At 38.7% G+C, this 17621-nt stretch overlaps 3 protein-coding genes across 4 annotated transcripts; 1 reads left to right on the top strand and 2 right to left on the bottom strand.

Annotated features, from left to right (window-relative positions):
• Positions 1 to 744: 744 nt before the first annotated feature.
• Positions 745 to 2315, top strand: mrps25 (mitochondrial ribosomal protein S25). Its single transcript, XM_028015894.1, has 4 exons — positions 745 to 972; positions 1130 to 1236; positions 1324 to 1411; positions 1768 to 2315. Exons 1-4 carry the CDS (start codon positions 839 to 841, stop codon positions 1955 to 1957), a joined length of 519 nt encoding a protein of 172 aa, XP_027871695.1. The 5' UTR covers positions 745 to 838; the 3' UTR covers positions 1958 to 2315.
• Positions 2316 to 3287: 972 nt separating this feature from the next.
• rbsn (rabenosyn, RAB effector) lies at positions 3288 to 10774 on the bottom strand. 2 transcript variants are annotated; one of them, XM_028015881.1, is made up of 12 exons: positions 10640 to 10774; positions 9177 to 9489; positions 8402 to 8536; positions 8174 to 8274; positions 8035 to 8080; positions 7783 to 7944; positions 7441 to 7703; positions 7276 to 7346; positions 6716 to 6802; positions 6539 to 6641; positions 5878 to 5982; positions 3288 to 5796 (listed from the first exon to the last, which is right to left on the bottom strand). In XM_028015881.1, the coding sequence occupies exons 2-12, from the start codon at positions 9337 to 9339 to the stop codon at positions 4708 to 4710; spliced, it is 2325 nt and encodes a 774-aa protein (XP_027871682.1). In that variant the 5' UTR covers positions 9340 to 9489; positions 10640 to 10774; the 3' UTR covers positions 3288 to 4707. The 2 variants fall into 2 exon arrangements, with proteins under 2 accessions (XP_027871682.1, XP_027871674.1); XM_028015873.1 differs by having other exon boundaries at positions 9177 to 9449.
• Positions 10775 to 11893: 1119 nt separating this feature from the next.
• LOC114147189 (keratin, type II cytoskeletal 8-like) lies at positions 11894 to 16591 on the bottom strand. The gene is made up of 9 exons (XM_028022026.1): positions 16232 to 16591; positions 15316 to 15524; positions 15170 to 15230; positions 14939 to 15034; positions 14677 to 14841; positions 13662 to 13787; positions 13197 to 13417; positions 12508 to 12578; positions 11894 to 12347 (listed from the first exon to the last, which is right to left on the bottom strand). Exons 1-9 carry the CDS (start codon positions 16490 to 16492, stop codon positions 12274 to 12276), a joined length of 1284 nt encoding a protein of 427 aa, XP_027877827.1. The 5' UTR covers positions 16493 to 16591; the 3' UTR covers positions 11894 to 12273.
• Positions 16592 to 17621: the final 1030 nt, after the last annotated feature.

Below are 17621 nucleotides of genomic sequence, written 5' to 3'. Positions count from 1 at the left end.
ATTTATGGTATTTTTTTTATCTGTTTTTTTTTTTCATTCCGGATTTTCAAGATGCTTTTTTTTTGTCACAGTGACAAAAACATCTACACCTTCTATTTTAGATGGACAAAAGTATTAAAGCCACAATATATAAATTGAGCTAATCTAGACTGACTGGGTGTTTCCAATTTTTTTTTACATTTTTTCAAAAGGAGATTGTAGCTGTGGAAGTTATATGTAGTAAAAATAGCTATATATATATATATATATATATATATATATATATATATATTAAAAAAAGAGTAAGTATAAACAGTCTTACATCGGGTTTTATTTAGAGATATAAGAGTAAAGGGGTTTTTGTCAGGATTTTGTGTAAAAAAAAAAACAACCCTTAAATCCACACATTTATTTTGTGTTTGGCAGCCACAGAAAATGGCAGTTGCTATGTTGAAGTTTGCAGCAAAATATATTAATTGAAAGTTCCAGAAATATGAATAATTTGGCAAAAGTGTCCATAAGCCAGAAGTCTGCAACTTAAGTCATATGCCACCATCCTGCAACCTTTAGATTCTTGCCTTTTCAAATACACTTGTGCAAAACCTGCTGATATGCTAAGGAGGCAATTTAGCATTTTGATTCGAGTGCGTTGGAACAGTGATGCAAAATAGGTGACAATCAGGAGAAAGGGGAGAAAATAAGTGATGTAAATAACGTAACTGCGAATTTATTAAAACTACAAGTACCGTCAAGCTGGTGGTGTTTACCTGACGTAGCGAAACGTCATCAAATTGCGTCACGCACCGCGTATGTGCACTTGTGTGACTTCCAAGTAAGATTGATTTGTAAATAGGTAAACATGCCTATGAAAGGGAGGTATCCGATCAGAAGGACGCTGGAGTATCTCCAGAAGGGCGACATCATTTTTAAGACGAGGGTGAAGATCATGACGGTGAATTACAACACGCATGGAGAGCTGAGCGAAGGAGCAAGGTCAGAGCTAACGGCTTAGCAACACACAAGCACTAGGTTTACAGCCACGTTACACTGCAGCGGTCACGTATAGTTAAATCCATCAAGAGTATTACAGTTTATATCAGTTCCTGCATAGTTTTAAGATGTTTGTTTTTTTTAATTTTATATCTTCCAGGAAGTTTGTGTTCTTCAACATCCCGCAGATTCAGTACAAGAACCCTTGGGTCCAAATAATGATGTTCAAGAATATGACGCCATCGCCCTTCCTGAAGTTTTACCTGGGTGTGTGTGTGATTTCTCACACAATCCTCGGCGAAGGATTGCTTTAGATGCTGTCTTAACTTTGAGGTTGTCTCCGTCTCTGTTTAGATGATGGTGAACAAGTCCTGGTGGACGTGGAGGGAAAGGACTACAAGCTAATTTCACAGCATGTTAAGAAGATTCTGGGTAAATCAGAGTAAGTATGGATGGTGTTTTATGGCACTCAAAGGTGTTCATGCAATTGCTATGAGTTTGTATTTATTTACAGATGTGGACAAACGCTGAAGATGAGATGAAAGGCTTCATATAAATGTATATTTTATTATAGTAGCCTAATATTAAAGGGAAGATTTAAGATGGCTCACGTGAGAGCTTTGGAGAAGTGGGTGATAATCTTATGTTTGTCTTTACTTTTTAAGATGGGAAAGACAAGAGCACATGTCACTCAATTTATCAGCCTTGATAAAAGCTAATATTCAGCTGACATGACAAAAAAGCCAACTCATATTGAGGCAGGCTGTTAATGCAGCTGTTCTGCTCTCTTCTCTCTAGTGAAGTGCTGCATGCGGAAGCTCAAGCCAAGATGCAGGCGTCCCACCCTGCCAACTTCGGCCCAAAGAAGTACTGTCTGAGGGAGTGCATATGTGAGGTGGAGGGCCAAGTGCCGTGTCCCAGCACTACTCCGCTGCCAAAGGAGATGACAGGCAAATACAGAGCCAAGATGGCAGAGACACAGGACTGAGAGGCTGAGCAGCTCACTTTTCCATCTCCTCTTGACATTTATCTGGCTGTGATGGCTATATTAAAGGACATATGCTCCAGCCAGAAGCTGCAGGATCGCACTGACACATGATGGTCTGCTCCACCATTTTCACCCAGACTTTCAACATTCATCAATGCAGATGTTAACATCCAACTCTCAATGTCTCATCTATGTGAAATTCATGTATGCTTGAGTTACAGCTGGGATAAAGTTTTACACTCAAAAATTCTCAGTGTCGTGCATGTAAGTGATGGTGTAAAACATGCATAATCCATATTGACTTATCCTGCCAAAATGATACCATTCCTCGAAACAAAGAAACCCCCATTTGCTATTCTGTTGTACTAATTGATGTCAGTTATTTTTCCACTGCTCTAAGAGAACTCCTTCAATCTAATCTAATCTAGTCATAATGTGGGTGGCACAAGTGCATCTTTGTAAATTAGGATAATATAAGATAATTTATTTCGTTAATTCAAATAAGTTCGCTACACGCTGATATAGTTTGTGTCAAATTACAGTATTGGCCTTCAGCTGGTCTGCATTGTTGGTTCTGGTGTTTCTAAACGTTCCTGCAGAGTCTCCATAAAGCTCGTCAGCAGAGGGAAGCACGAAGCTTTGCAATATTTCCTGGTACCTTCTAGTTTTTGGACTAGAAAAAGCACAAAGGACCAACGTGATTCTGAAATCATCACCAAGTTTGGAAATTTCACACTGAACCTCAGGCCTCTCCATCTGTTCTCTAGACTTTGATTTTTAATTTAAGTTTAAAGAGGAGTTTGTACCACTCTCAGTCTTCTCAATTTCTCTGGTACAGATGTGACTTCACAAAGACAGATGTACCTCTGACTCTGACTCCAGCTGAACTTCACACCTTTCCAATCTCCCCAACTCTTGAATTTCCTTTACATCACAATTCTCTCAAGGCTTTAATTATTCCTGTGTAAGTTCTTCTGCTACACTTTTACCTTCCACCCAACTTTCCAGCAACGTGGAGGACGTCTATTTTCTGAATGCTCATTTCAACTGGAATCCCCATGGTTGGGTTAGCTTTAATATTTCTCTATTTTTATTGCTTGTAAGCAATTTATGTTTTAAGAGAATGAATCTTGTGTTATTGCAGGTCAAAATTGGCAGGAGTGTTTAAAACACACAGGTTGGGTTGTGTGTGTGGGTCTATTCCAGTTTCATGTTGAAACCTATTTTAAAACTAAAACTACATATGTAATTCCAATTAATTACATATGTAAATTTTTTTTAACCTGCCAGGAGATTAGAAACAAAGTTAGGAACAAAAAACATCACAAAATATTGTTACAGATGAATTTATTTGTGTTGAAGAAACTTCCTCTTATTAAAGTGATGGCTGTGAATCATTGTGCAGTTCCTTGTTTTAATGCAGGGATGTTGCAATTACCTCAAAACTAAAATCAACTGCTAACATACATGTAAGGAATTCACAACGTCACAAAAAATATCTCTGCCTCAGTTTCCTGACTATCTGCAGATGTTACAGATTAGCAGATAAACTCGAAGAAAATGGAAACAATGACGGAAAGCACAACAACAAATTCAAGTTGGAGCAAACATAGCAGCTCTGGATCATAATACTGCTGGCATTCATGTAGTGTTAGCATAACACTAACAAGTGTCTTTAAGTTTTCTATAATCATCATTTCTAGATGCACAGATTTGAGCATCCTACGCTTCATTAACGGCTGTCTACAGTGTTCCTTGCTAAACAGTGTTGTGTTAAGTTCACACAGGACGAGTGAGCTGTTCAGATAAACTCTGGATCGAAGATTGAAAGCGATAATAACATGCACCAGGAGAACGGGAAGACGAGTCCAGCCACGAGGTCAACATCAAAGAGCCACACGAGGCTCACCGTAAACAAAACAAAACAACACCTCACCCTGTCGGTCACAGTAGCACATGAATTTTTTTTGTCTGTTGGCTTTTGGTGGAATCACAAATGATTTTTTTTTTTTTTCTCAAAGTGAAGTGCATAAAAAACAGTTTATCTAATTCATTTGATCAAAACTTTCAGACAAAGTTGGAGTTTAGATTAACAGAAAAAAATCATTAGTGCATTAATGTCCAAGTATTTCTGTCACTGTTATTGTAGGGAAAAAAAAACAGTTCTAAGCTTAAATTTCTTAGCATGTACATGTAAAAATGACTTTATTATGTAATGCACCTTTAACTCTTTATACAAACCTATAGTTTTACATCAACAATTAGTTAATTTGCTGCTATAGAAGTTATTTTAATTTTAAGATGTTTACAGTTGCAGACCTAAAAGTTAACCCTCCACTCCCAGTGTTGTTCTTTGCCCTGATAGAAATGCACAGAGCAGAGTTAAAACTTTTGGACTTTGTTCACACCTTCAACTGAAGAACTAAACCACATCATCCAATTCATTCAAATAACATTCTCCTGTCTTCCTTTGTTCGTTTTTGCAATGTTACAACTTCGTAAGTGTGCCTGTACAAATTAATTTTTACTCTGTGCTTTAAGCTCATGCATGGGTTTGAGCTCAGCCCTATGCAACTTTAAATGATCTAAGAAGATGTTAGAAAATTAAGGACTGTAAATCTAGGTACACATTCAATTAATGTGTGATGGATCAGACTTCATCCAAACTGCAGTAACCTGGGTTGACCATACCTAAGGTGTGTGAGCCTAGCACAACTTGGTAAATAGCAGGTGATTGGAGCCAGAGTGTGTTAGTGCCTCTTCTTCTTCTGCTCCTGCAGAGTGTGCTGTAGCTCTTTGAGATTCTCCGACAAAAGCTCAACCTCGTCGAGCCGCCCGCTGAGTTTGGCATCGAAGATGTACGCCCTAATGTTGTCAATCTGCTGGAGCAGAAGCTCTTCCTCTATCATGTCCACATCGGGCAGAGCTTCGTTGTCGACGTCCCTGTCAAATGGGTTGGTGGAGACCTCGGGTGAGTTCCCAGCAGCGTCCATAAAGGGGTTACCTGCGTTGTCCCCCTCGAACGGGTTGCTTGATGCAGTTTCAGCCTGTTGGTCCTCTCTGTCTGCATCTTCATCAAAGGGGTTGTATTCCTTCTTCCCGTTGGAAACTTCCTTCTTGATGTCCTCGAAGAAGGGATTGGATGGATCCTCCTCAATGGGAGTGGAGTCCTCCTCTTCGAAAGGGTTAAGGGAGGTGCTGCTCTGTCCTTCACCACTAGGCGGGGTTATGTGCCCCCCTAAACTCCTTAGTCTTGGAGGAGAATCCTCTAGAGGTGTGAGCGAGGAGAGGGCTCTGACGGCTGATGGACTGGCCTCGACTTTCAGAGTCGGGATCTCTGCCGTAGTTTCCACCCCCGACTCCACCTGGTGATCTCCTGCTGGGTTGATATCCAGAGACGGCTCCCAGGTGATGGACGGCTGCGTAGAGACAAAAGTGGAGCCCCACTGCTCCCTTCCCTCCCTTTCCCGAGCCTCCAGGCGCTGCAGCTCCCCTTGCTGCAAGCTCTCCTCCTGCGCCAATTTTTGGGAGAGAGCGATGGCCATGCTGGTTTGCTGCTGGTCGTATTCATCCTGCAGCTGACGCAGGTTCTCCTCCAACATGGCGACCTCATCTGTCCGTTGAGCTTCATGCGCCTGACGGAGGAATGACTGAATGTTTTCAATCTGCTGCAAGAGGGGATCTTCCAGCTCGCTGCGAGCGAGGGCAGAGTCAGCAGAGGGCAGCCACCCGCCAGCCTTGGTCATGCGGGGGGCTCTGGAGGCCTGTGGCAGCTCTCCATTGGCCGGTGGGCGGTTTTTCTCATACTCCTGCCTCCTTTTCAGACTCTCCTGGGCCGCCTGTTGTCCAGGGAGATATTTAATATTTAGCGACTTGTTATCCCAGAGAAAGAAAATAAAGGTGTGGATGGACAATCTTACCTGTCTCTCTTGTTGGAGTCGTCTCTCTTGGTCCTGTTTCCTCTTCTCTTTCAGCTCTTCATATTTGTCCTTAGTGGGTAAAGACATCAGCCCCAAAAGCTTCTCCTGGAAAAATAACAACCAAAAAATAAAATGAAAATGAATGAATGTTTTCAATTCATAAAGAGTCTTCACTATGGCGATAGTCTGGTAGACTGTTTAATTAGGGACCAAAACAAACCAAAAGCTTTGAAAAATCTGTCCCCCCCTCTTGCCTTTGGTGGCTCTGCACCAAAAAACACTGAAGGAAACCTCTAAAGAAAGTGAAGCAAGAACTTCCTTCTTCACGAAATGTAAACAAAAATTGAGCTTTTAGGATTTCTCTTTTGTCATCGGTAAAACCACAAGCCAATTCTCCCGCTAAAGCAAGACACACAAGTTTATTTAGGTTACATTTACCCAGAATGCCCTGTACTGTACTTTGCTTCCTGCTTTTCCATTTGGAAAAGGTTCCATTTGGCATTCGCATATGCATCTGAACCGCACCAGAGTTCACTTCAACCGAAGAGAGACCTATGTTTGTAGGCGCATCAGAGTTCAACTGTGCATTCCCATGTTCTAGGTAAACATGTATGAATGCACATGTTTACTAAACAGCTGGTGTGAATCCACCCTAGATCACCTGGACAAACAGCGTGGCTGTGTAGCGTATCATCTTCTGTAGCTGGAGTGCCTTCGGGTGTGGCTGCGGCTCACTTTTCACCCCCAGTGTTAAAATCTTCTTACTGAGAAGAAAATAATTTCATTTGATCTCTCAGTTCCTTCACCTGTAAAACCTTCTGTCATAAACAGCACGGACCTTAGAGCATCAATGAGTTCGTAGTATTTCTGCACTTCCAGCCTCAGTCCTCCAGCAGTGTCCAGATTGTATGTGGTTTCTCCGGCGCTTTGAAATAAGGAAGTAGATCATCGTCATTTCAGAATGAAATTAAGCCACAAATGTATGGAAGAAAAAGTAAATGGTACAGAATGTTTATCCTGTGCCATAATTTGTGATTTTTTTGTACTTTAAACTTACCAGAAACAATTTAGTTTGCAGATATTCACCATCAAAAACTTGACTTCAAATGCTGTGGGTTTTAGTGACTCAAGCCAAAACAATCAGTCCAGCTGCTTTTATCCAATTAAATTACCGTATGCTACTTTGATTATGTGACAAACAGGCAGCTGGTTACTGTAGCTATTACGAGTTGCACCTCTGACTGAGACAAATTTGATAATTAATTTTAACAAATTTCCGCAGGCGACATTTTTGCCAGAAAATTTAAAGTAAAAGAAAAAATACACAAATAATTGCATAGGGTGAGAATTCAGTGAGACTACATTTCTTTCATATACATTTATTTTATTAATGCTTACTTGAGGGATTCAGCCATTCGAATATACTCCGGAGCCTTTTCCTCCACCTTCTCCATGCACATTCTCAGCCTCTGACGGGAAAACAAGGCTTGAGAGCAGGAAGCCTCGAAGGAAAACAATGAATGACAGGAAGGAACTCAAAAGAGAATCAGTCGTTCCACCTACCTCATAAAGTTTCACTATATCTGGAATGTGATCCTTCTCCTCTAACTTCTGCTGCCTCTTCAGCAGAGTGTCCATGCAGTGGTGACAGCAGCGGATCTTCTCATCATCCTTTTCTTCCAAAATGGACGCTACGCTGCTCAAGCTGGTGATGCTGCCCCTCCTGGAGCCCATCCCACTGCCTCCGCCCACTGCTGGTGGAGACTGGGACTGACTGGGGCTTCCAGGCACACACAGAGCTTCTCGAGTGCCATTAATGAGCTTCTCTGTTTAAATGTGTAAAGAAAATTAGCAAAATCAAAGAATCAAGACATGACTTCAGATTTTCAAAGTATTGCTACGTACGGGCCAAAGGTAGGGGAACGAACTCCATGCACCTCCTGCACATGATGGATCCACAGAGCCGACAATGGTGGCGTCTGTTTCGGATGTTGAACTTGTTTCCACAATCGGGACAGAAGGGGACATCGGAGTCACTCACCCAGGACACCACGGACTTCTCAATGGCTGCAGAAGGGGAGGAAAATCCTTTGTTTGCTATACAAGTTCAGACTGACAGAAAGCCCAAAGCATTTTGGAGGATTAAAAAAAACAAACCTCTAATTTTAGCAGCATCTGCGTTGGCTCGGTCAAACGCCGTCAACTGAAACATAATTTTGTATGGTTAATAGTTGCATTATTAAATTGAAAAGAGCAAAAAGAAAAATATGCAATTTGCAATATTAATTGGGTAAACCTTTTCCAGTCTAATGATGAGCTTATTGACTTCAATAACATAATGATCAATGCGCGCTGCCCGGTGTTTCTTAAACAGGTCCAGGTGACTTCTAGTTGCTCCTGTGTGGGAAAATATAAGCAGGAAAACTTGATAAATATAACAAATTGAAGCAATTGTGTATTGTTCCTTTATTTTTCGCTTTACTTGCACTTTTATATATTAAATATTACAGAAGTAGAGTATTACCCAGTTCCTGAGGTTCCCACATGTAAGGGTCGACCCCACCGTAGTAGAAGGACTCATAACTGCCTGTGTCTGGTCGGTCGTCTCCATCCCTCTTCAACAGTTTGTCTTTGGCTTTCTTTGCCTTCTGAACCAGATCTAAATAGATAACAATAAAAAAGGAGAAAAAATCTATCTGAATGGGACAGAAATGATCATATTTCAGCATTTTTACCTCCTCGTCGTATAGAAAACAGCAAAGAAAGAACAAAAATAAAGACAAAACAACTGAAATTATTCTAGACTCAAAAGCATCGCTGTCAGAGAAAAATAGAGCAAGATCAGTATAAATGAAATTCAAACTGACCCAAAACTATAATGAAATGACAGCGCAGGCTGATTATTATAGAAATCTTACTGTGAATAAAAACACGTGAATTGCTCTTTGTTTTCACAGATCTTTCTGTATAATTAGGATTAGATTAGCATTTCTAAAGTACTTAAGCTGTTACAAAAATAAATCTTTTCTACAGGTGTATTCTTCTAATGATATTACGCCAGTCTTTCCAGAGTGATTCCTTTTTCTGAAAAATCATATAGAACCAATAGCTGTGCTTTTATATAACAACTACTTTGCTTCAATAAATTACATTTTCATTCATATAGCCTGTCTGAAGGTAAACTGGTTCTGATAATTCACAATTATATGGAATCTAAATTGATCCAAATTCAACTTAAAACAATTCAAACCATTCACTGATACAATTCCACTAGGAGGATTTTCTGCTACTGTACATACTCTTGAGCTGTCCTCGAACATGCCGATCGTCTCCTGAATGCTCCTCCTCATAGTGGCCCTGGAGTTGGTAGAAAGACTGGAGGTCCTTCAGGCACAGAGGGCAGAGAAAGCCCTCCTTTACTTCACCTGTGCCCTCAAACGGCGGTGCAAAGCTGGAGGCCATGACGACAGTAGGAGCTTGTGACGTTTAGGAGGAGGTCCGAGGTGCCATGATCCTGCTTGGGCCAACATGTCACAGGGTGTGTACTCTACCTTCAGTTAGCTCCATAACACCTGAAGCAGGAGAACGACATTAGCGGAGAAAATCCAGAAGCTGCAGAGAAACAAAGCAAACTGAGGCGCCAAACAGAAATACCTACAGGTGAAAAATATTAGGTGTTGACTTCCTGAAAAGTTCAGTCTGAGATTTTGAGAAAATAGGCAGCGCTTTGCGAGGGCAAGTGTTTTTAGGCACCCCAAATGAGATTCAGGGATTCCTCAAACATGCATGAAAGAATCAAAGCAACACTCCAGGAATGTTTTTGATGAAGGAATAATATCATAGCATGTAAAAAGTCAATTTTACATAATATCCCCCCCCCCTTTAAAAGACCAGAATTTTATAATTCTTGTCTGTCTGATGACATAATGTTTAAATATGAAATCAGATGTTCTGATCAGATACTCAGTACTTACGTAACCTTTTTACAGAACACTTTTTTTACTCTTACTTGAGTAATTTCTTGAATAACTTTTTACTTTTACTTGAGTAAAAATATAATGAAGTAGTGCTATTCTTACATTTCTGTAAGTATTGGTACTCTGTTCTTCTCTGCTGTTTATGTTTGCTTGAGCTCAGCAGATATAAAAAATATACAGTATGTACTTTTGTATCTTATTGAACGTGTCAAGTTACAATTAAACTTCTTTTTCCAAAAAGTTTATCAAGTAAACGTAGCTAATTACCCACCTCTGCTAAATAAAAGTACAATAAAATGTCCAGATTTAAAACTGTCTCAAATGTAACATAATTAAAGTCTCCTGATAAGTATAACCGTAAAATCATGTAGTAGCAGCTTCATGAATGATGTTTAAGAGTTTAAATGAACTTCTATTCAAAATGACACCAATTTAAAAAGGCATACATGTATTTAAGACAGAAGTTTTTATTGTATTTTCATCTATCAGCTAGCTAAATGTAGCTCTATCTCCCCATCACTATTCATCCCTCACGATAACAGTATCTTTTAGCGTGTACTAATGCAACATAATACCTGGGTATCTCAGTCACTTTTAAAACAACCCATTTGTCCCTTTTCAATCTGGCGTTGCGTCTAACTTTAATGTTCATCATCATATAAAGACAGCAGTAAAATGTTAGCATAATAGGGCTAATATTCCTTTGCTTTGCTTTTGTTTCTTCCACAGCGCAGCTGGAGGCACGAAAGCGAACAACTTCAACTCGCACATAAACACGTACTAACCCGTTAGTCACCGGGGGAGATCATTGATGATCACAAATGTGTCCGAGAATGAACGTGTTGTTGACAGGTTGAATTTTTCTTCACAGCTCGACTCCAACAGCCTCGGCAGCCCCACCTGATCATGTGATTAGCCTTCCGTTGCTAAGGGAAGAGAAGAAGGACAAACGATCCGGAACGCGAAAATCGATTTCAGTAGTTGAGCTTAATCTAACGCAAAAGAAAAAAAAAGAGAAAAGTGTGTTTTAGTACTACTTTCGGATGGGGGCAACAAAGAGGGATTCATTTGAATAAACTGATATCATACTTCAACTTGTAGAAGAATCAGAATCAGCTTTATCAGCAGGAATTTGACTTGGCTCTGAATTAGGATAGTTAAAATATAAACACACACACATATATATTAAATCTCCTTTTGCTTAAATTTGTTTTGTGTATTTATTGTTTTGTTTGTTGAAGCATTTGTGATTTTTATTTTGAGAGGTGCTAAAGTTTTAGTAACTTACTGAAAAGTCTATAAATGCATTATGTTCAGGATGAGTGGAGTCTGCAGAAATTTAAGACCCAGAGGACGCTTTCAAGGGAAGTCCATTTTGGAGGGAATGCTTCTGATCTGCTTTAACCCTCTCATGCATGAATTATGACCCTTTGTGTCAGAATTTTTTTCCCATTTTTAAAAATTCTTTTCTTAAGGCATAAAAAAGGTAGGAATTTTTTTTTGTAAAAATAATTTTTTATTTTTTTTTTTATTTTTATGTGATCAATTGTAATTTTGTCCAAATACAAAGTTGTTATTTGAAAAATACATCAGTAGTATTTTTCCTTAGGGGTTATCTGATGTCACAATATTTTTTTTACTTGCAAGAGTCGTCTACAGTAGACAGAGGGACCGGGTCGGTTCTCATGCTTTTTTGTCTGTCGGCCATATTGTATTTAACAAAAATAATTCCTTGCATTTGCAGCTGATGGCCAGTAGTTGATGGTATATTTTATGATGCATTAGTGTCCACTTCAGTGGTCTGTGTGCATTTATAACATAAAAATCCACAGGAAGCACAAGAAAATGGCTTTTAGATAGCTGTCCACTGTAGTGACCACTATGCATGAAAGGGTTAATTCTATGCAGAATTTATAGTGTTGATTTGGTGATTTGATGTATTTCATTCAACAATAACATCTAAAAACTAAATATTTGAGTTGGTTTGCTTCATTTTCTTTTTGATGAACTGAGCAAATAAAATACAACAATTTACTCCAGACAGAAAAATGTTTTTAATTCATTTAATGTTTTCAACACACAGTAAGCATTGAAAAGGAAACAGTGGGAGTGGACCTCATCATGGGCAAGTTGTCACTAACTAATGAAATTATTATATTTATTAGGTTAGGGTAACCTTCAGATGTGCTGAAGATTAATCAACAAAACAGATTTACTTATGAAAACATTGAATATTCTTTTGTTATTGAAGACGGAAAATTCAGGGCGAACTATTTTCAAGGCTGTGAAGCTTGATCAGAGTTTCGACCCAAGATGAGACACAAACAAATACAGGCGACTCTTTCCACTGATTGTATTATCAGTGTGGATTATGAAGACTGGGGATCCAGGAGGCCTGTGTGCTTCAGTCTGTTCTGCTTTAGCTATATGAGATGTCCTGGGTCTCTACCACTTTGATGAGAATCGGCCCTGACCTCCGCCGCTGGTGATTAGCTGCCAGGAAAGAGGATGTTGAAACAGGTGAAACACACATAACTTACTGCTGCTGCTTTGAGGGACTTTGGGTTTATTTATTTATTTATTTTTTCAGAAAGTTTTCAGAGGTCAAAAATGGTCAAAAAGTACAGCAATATTATGATGCCCTCACACTCACTTTTAATGGGTTCTGAGCTCACATGTCTGATGGGTGCTGAGCGGACATTAATAACAGTCTTCTGTCCAAATCTGGTGATGAAAAAGCAGATAGGTATGCAATTGATGGGCATTAAAGATTAAATGCATTTTTACTCATCCTGTTCTAAATCAGCTGATATTTGCCAATATTCATGAATTCACCATACGTCAATCGGAACTGCAACCTTTAACTGGTTCAGAGGGAAATGACTTGCTCCAGCAAGTGCTTTTGTGCTACCCAGTTTTCTTACATTTGTTCACACATAAACATGTTTATGTGTATTGTGTAGGATTTTGTATTATTTTTAATTATGATAACGATTATTAAAAAAAAAAGATAATACATCATTGATGACATTTCCCAAATTTCCCCACGAAGTAACATAATTTGACATGCCAACGTGCTATGATCTTTGCCACAAGAGGGCAGCATTACATCACACTTTAATCTAAGGCAAAAACTGGAAGTACAGTATGTTGTTTCTGACATTCATGTTTTTATGAGAATAATTTCTTAAATAATAAGTTAAGCAAAAAAAATATATTTTTTTTTTCTGGCTTAACTATTATTTTGTGCAAAGAAAACCTACGTAAAAATAGTTCCAAAATTAAATGAAAGATAAATAACTGATGTGAATCATAAATGGATAGATTTTTAGCAGCTCTCACCTGTCCTCCTCTCCTTCCATCAATTTCATATAAGTGGAAATCTCGATATCCAGGGCCATCTTGATGTTCATAAGTTCCTGGTATTCCCTGATCTGTTTAGCCATGACATGTTTTGCGTCCATCAAAGATTTTTCCAAGTCCTTGATGCGGCCTTTAGCATTAAACACAGCTTGTTCCCCATTTGATTCCACCTCAGTAATGCTGTTCTGAATGCTGTCACACTGTACAAGATAGAAAAGTGGTGTAAACATGTGTTTTTCAGACTCTATTGTTAGTCATTTTAATAGTAGCAAACGACATGTTGTTCTTTTATATGTGCTTCCGAAGGATTAATATTAAACAAAGAAGTGTGATACTGTGATATATGGTGCTTAAAAGCTCTGACAGACAGCGTTTGGTTTTGCAGTCTTTTTAAATTAGTTAGATCCTTAAATTTAAGACAGAGAGCAATCCTCTCTTCCTCACCTGTGGTTTTATAACATCAATTTCATGCGTCAGGCGACTGATCACTCGGTTCATTTCTGCTATTTCCACCTTGGTGGAACGCAGGTCAGCACCATACTGGTTTGCTTGGGTTGTCATCAGGTCAAACTGGTATCCGTGGGTTGTAGATTGAAGAGAAGGAAACAGTAATTATCATATCAGATGAGTAGCACTAGTGGAAAAAGATCTATCTAATAAACTTTACCAAAGTTTGGGATTTTTAAGGACTAAAGAGAAAAATATTCATACAAACAAATAACATTTTTATAAAGTAATAAATTAAGGCAGTTTTCAAAATTATTTTATTTTTGATTAAAAAAAACATATTAATCTACTAAAGTAAGTAATGTGTATGTATGTTAGAACAGGGCAAAGTACTTTCAGAGAAAAATATATAGTGTTAACTGTGCCTATTTGACCTTCACATATCTCTGTAGGCTCAGCAGATAGAAACTAATGTCAGAGCACAAAACTTATGTGTGTTGAAACACACTTTAACAGACTGTCTGGTGCATTTTTGGCTACATCACATTTGTTCTTCATTTAGTGAAGCTGCTCACAGTGTGTGGAGTGCTGAAAATGCTGCAACCACAAGTTTATTTTAAAGAGCTTGCTAGGAGTGTGTGCGATGGACTGGTGACATGTCCAGGGTGTACCCCGCCTCTCGCCTGAAATGTCTCGCTGGAGATGGGCACCAGCACCCCTCATGACCCCACTGGGGACAAGGGTGTAAGAAATGAATGGATGTCAGGGGTGTCAATAATTGTGGTGGATTTTGTTAAAAGCAAATAGTTCCAAACTAATTTAGAAATTATGCCACACTGAATTTTTTTTAACTGAAGTTAAAGATAGTTTTTATTCCCCATACCCCCTTCTATTTTCAATGGTACAAATCCTGACATTTTTTATGGTACAAATTCTGAAATTATCCTAATTATTATTATTATTTTTTAATATTTACCAGTAAATCCTAGAAGAAAAAAAGTGTCTTTGTCACCTTTGTCCTGTACCAACGTTCTGTTTCTTCGCGGCTCTGGGCAGCAATTTCCTCATAGTGAGCCTTAACATCAGATACAATCTGATCCATGTTAAGACTGCGGGAGTTGTCCATCTCCACTACCACGGAGGTGTCCTTCAGGCTGCCCTGTAGCTCTCTCATCTCCTTTTATTTAAAAAAAGACAAACAAACAAATACAATAAAATCCCAGTAAAAATCACATCCCTATAAAATTCACTTGTTAAGAGGTGAGGTTACGCACAGCATCATGAACAGCTTTGAGGAAGTTGAATTTGTCAGTAAGACTGGACAACATGGTTTCTAGATCCACCTTAGCGTTGAATCCTGCATCCGTATCCTGGTGACCCAAGAAACATTGACTTTTTAGTCAGTAATATGTATTTTAAATGTTTTGTAATTTCCAAAAATGTTATAATTTTTACAAATATAAAAATGAAAAATGTCATATTTTTTTCACGTGCATGATTTTTACCTTTTTGAGTGCTACAAAGTAAATCTCTGACTCATTCTTCTTGCTGGTCTCTTCTTCATACCTGAAACAACCACAAATATCTTGTGAGTCGTGCTGATCTTACCTCTCTTCAAATGAAATCTGTTTCACAGACAAAAGTTTCCCACTTTGATTTGTAATTGTCCAGCAGACCATTCCAGGAACTTTTTTCCGCCTCAAGACGTTTGCCATCGTTGTGGATGCCTTCCAGCTGTTTTTGCAGGTTGGCGATGTAAGCTTTATACATGAGCTCAGTACTGGAGGAAGAGGCAGCCTGACTCTGCAAGAGCTGCCACTTGGTTTCCAGCATCTTGTTCTGTTGCTCCAACAGTTGGACCTGGAACAGAAGTACGAAGCAGATCCATCCAGTCAGGAAGATTGTTCTTGAACTCAGAAATATCCGCTATGAGGTTAATAATATAAATTTTTCACACATCCTTCACCCACAACAGTGTCTACTGGTGATTTTTGGAGAACTCATTCTTTCTTCCATCCTCCTCACTGCATAATTCCAAGTCAAATCTCCAGTTTTCATTGTTTCTATTAGATTTGCTTTAAACTTTTAGATAATGATCTGACTGTATGTTTGGAGACTATAAAATAATGCACACAACTGCATTACTTCAGCACATGCAGTGAAGTTTCTGAAAGGGAAATGTGACTCACCACTCATGGCCTCCTTCTCTCAGGCTATGAAACCTTTAAGCATTTTAATGGTTTTGGCATCAGGGGAACTTTATATTAAGAGCTGCATAAAAAAACACCATCAAAGACTAGTTACACTGGGGCTAAGTTATTCTTACAGATTTGTAAACATGAATAACAGGGCTACTTATTTTTATAATTAATTGCAACCATCACTGATGGCATGTTCTCTCATCTTTCCCATTTTGAAGAGTAGCTAAAAGAAATGAGCCTCATGGTCATACCCCCAAGGGAACAGTCATTGATTGCAGATTTGTTTTTTTAGGGTGAAACCGATTTTTTAAAATCTGTAAACAGGTTTTGATAGGAGACTTTTTTTTAGCAGAATTTCCCTCTTACCTTTTTGATGTGTGATGCAAAGCGGTTATTCAGACCTTTAATTTGCTCCTTCTCCTGAGTACGCAGAGCCTGGACTTCAGGATCGATGTGGGTCTTCAGAGGAGTAAGGAGGCTCTTGTTTATGGTGACAGGTTTAATGGGAACCACGTTGTTTGTGGTGCTGGATTTGCGAACTGGGTTGGATCCCATGGACTTGCTGGTGAAGCCTTCAGAGGGGAAACAAATTCCAGATCGCCTGTTCTTCTTTATCCTCACACTCATGATGGGGTTTGTGCAATGAGGTTTCTGCTAGAAGTTGTGCTGAGTTCAGGTGATACTGGAGCTCTCTTGTGAACATTTATCTGTTTTCACAAGTTTATACAGCAAAGACCTGGGTGTGGTGTGATTGTGAAGTTGTATGAATGCAGATTTACCAGTCAGACATCTGCCACTTGTTTTGCTCCCACCTACCCCAGCTGTAAAATTTTTTTTCCTTCTAATTGTTCCTCTGTAATCTAATCCTGCTTATCAGCTCTGGTTTTGAATCTTAAATGCATTCGAAGTGTATTTTGGATGCAAGAACTGGGTGTGTTAAGATTTATAAAGATAAGAAAAATATGAAAGCATCTGTTGGAAGAAAAAAAGATTAAGAAGGCTATGTTATTATATACATCAGGTGGTAAACAGAAAACTGCATAAACAGTGGAAGTATGATTAAATAATATTATTATGAATCATCTAACATCTTTCTTTTGAAAAAAAGGGAATTTGATAGCAGGTCGTGTTTCTTTTCTTGACGTATCCGTTTCAACAAATCCAGTTATGGTTCAAAGATAAAAGACACAGAGCCACGACATCTTTCAGACACACCTTTCAGTTTTGACGGCTTAAATGAGACAAAGCAAAGCCCTAACGCACGCCACCCAAAACCTGTTAGGAATTTTGGTATCTTAACATCTTCAAGCTTTTTCTCTTCACTGTGGATTTGTTTGTTGTTTTCTTTACAAAATACTTAGTTATAATATCGAATCTGAATATACGTCAGATACATTTTCTGTTGTTTATTTTGATACCCCTAAATAAAATCCACTGACTTAGAGAGTCCTGGAGGCAGAACTCTCCAAGTTCATAATTAGAATTACTTATCATTTTTACTTAGTGTGAATCTTAACGTCAGCATACATGCACCTGTGAATAAAGGCCTCAGAGGTTAGTTGGAGAACTTTGCTGAAAAACAGCTTCATGAGGACAAAAGTACACAGCAAATGGATGAAATTGTGGAGAAAACTAAAGCAGGGGTAAGTAATTAAAGATAATCTCAAATTTTGCAGAGGATTGGACAACAATTTCAGTTTCTAGATGAGGAAAGTTGATAGACTGACATGTCAAAAGACTTGCAGATACCCTACTA

Source organism: Xiphophorus couchianus, chromosome 1 (assembly GCF_001444195.1).
Source record: "Xiphophorus couchianus chromosome 1, X_couchianus-1.0, whole genome shotgun sequence".
Taxonomy (NCBI): Eukaryota; Metazoa; Chordata; class Actinopteri; order Cyprinodontiformes; family Poeciliidae; genus Xiphophorus; species Xiphophorus couchianus.
Note: the sequence above shows the minus strand (reverse complement) of the source record. Positions and strands in the feature narration are given on the sequence as shown.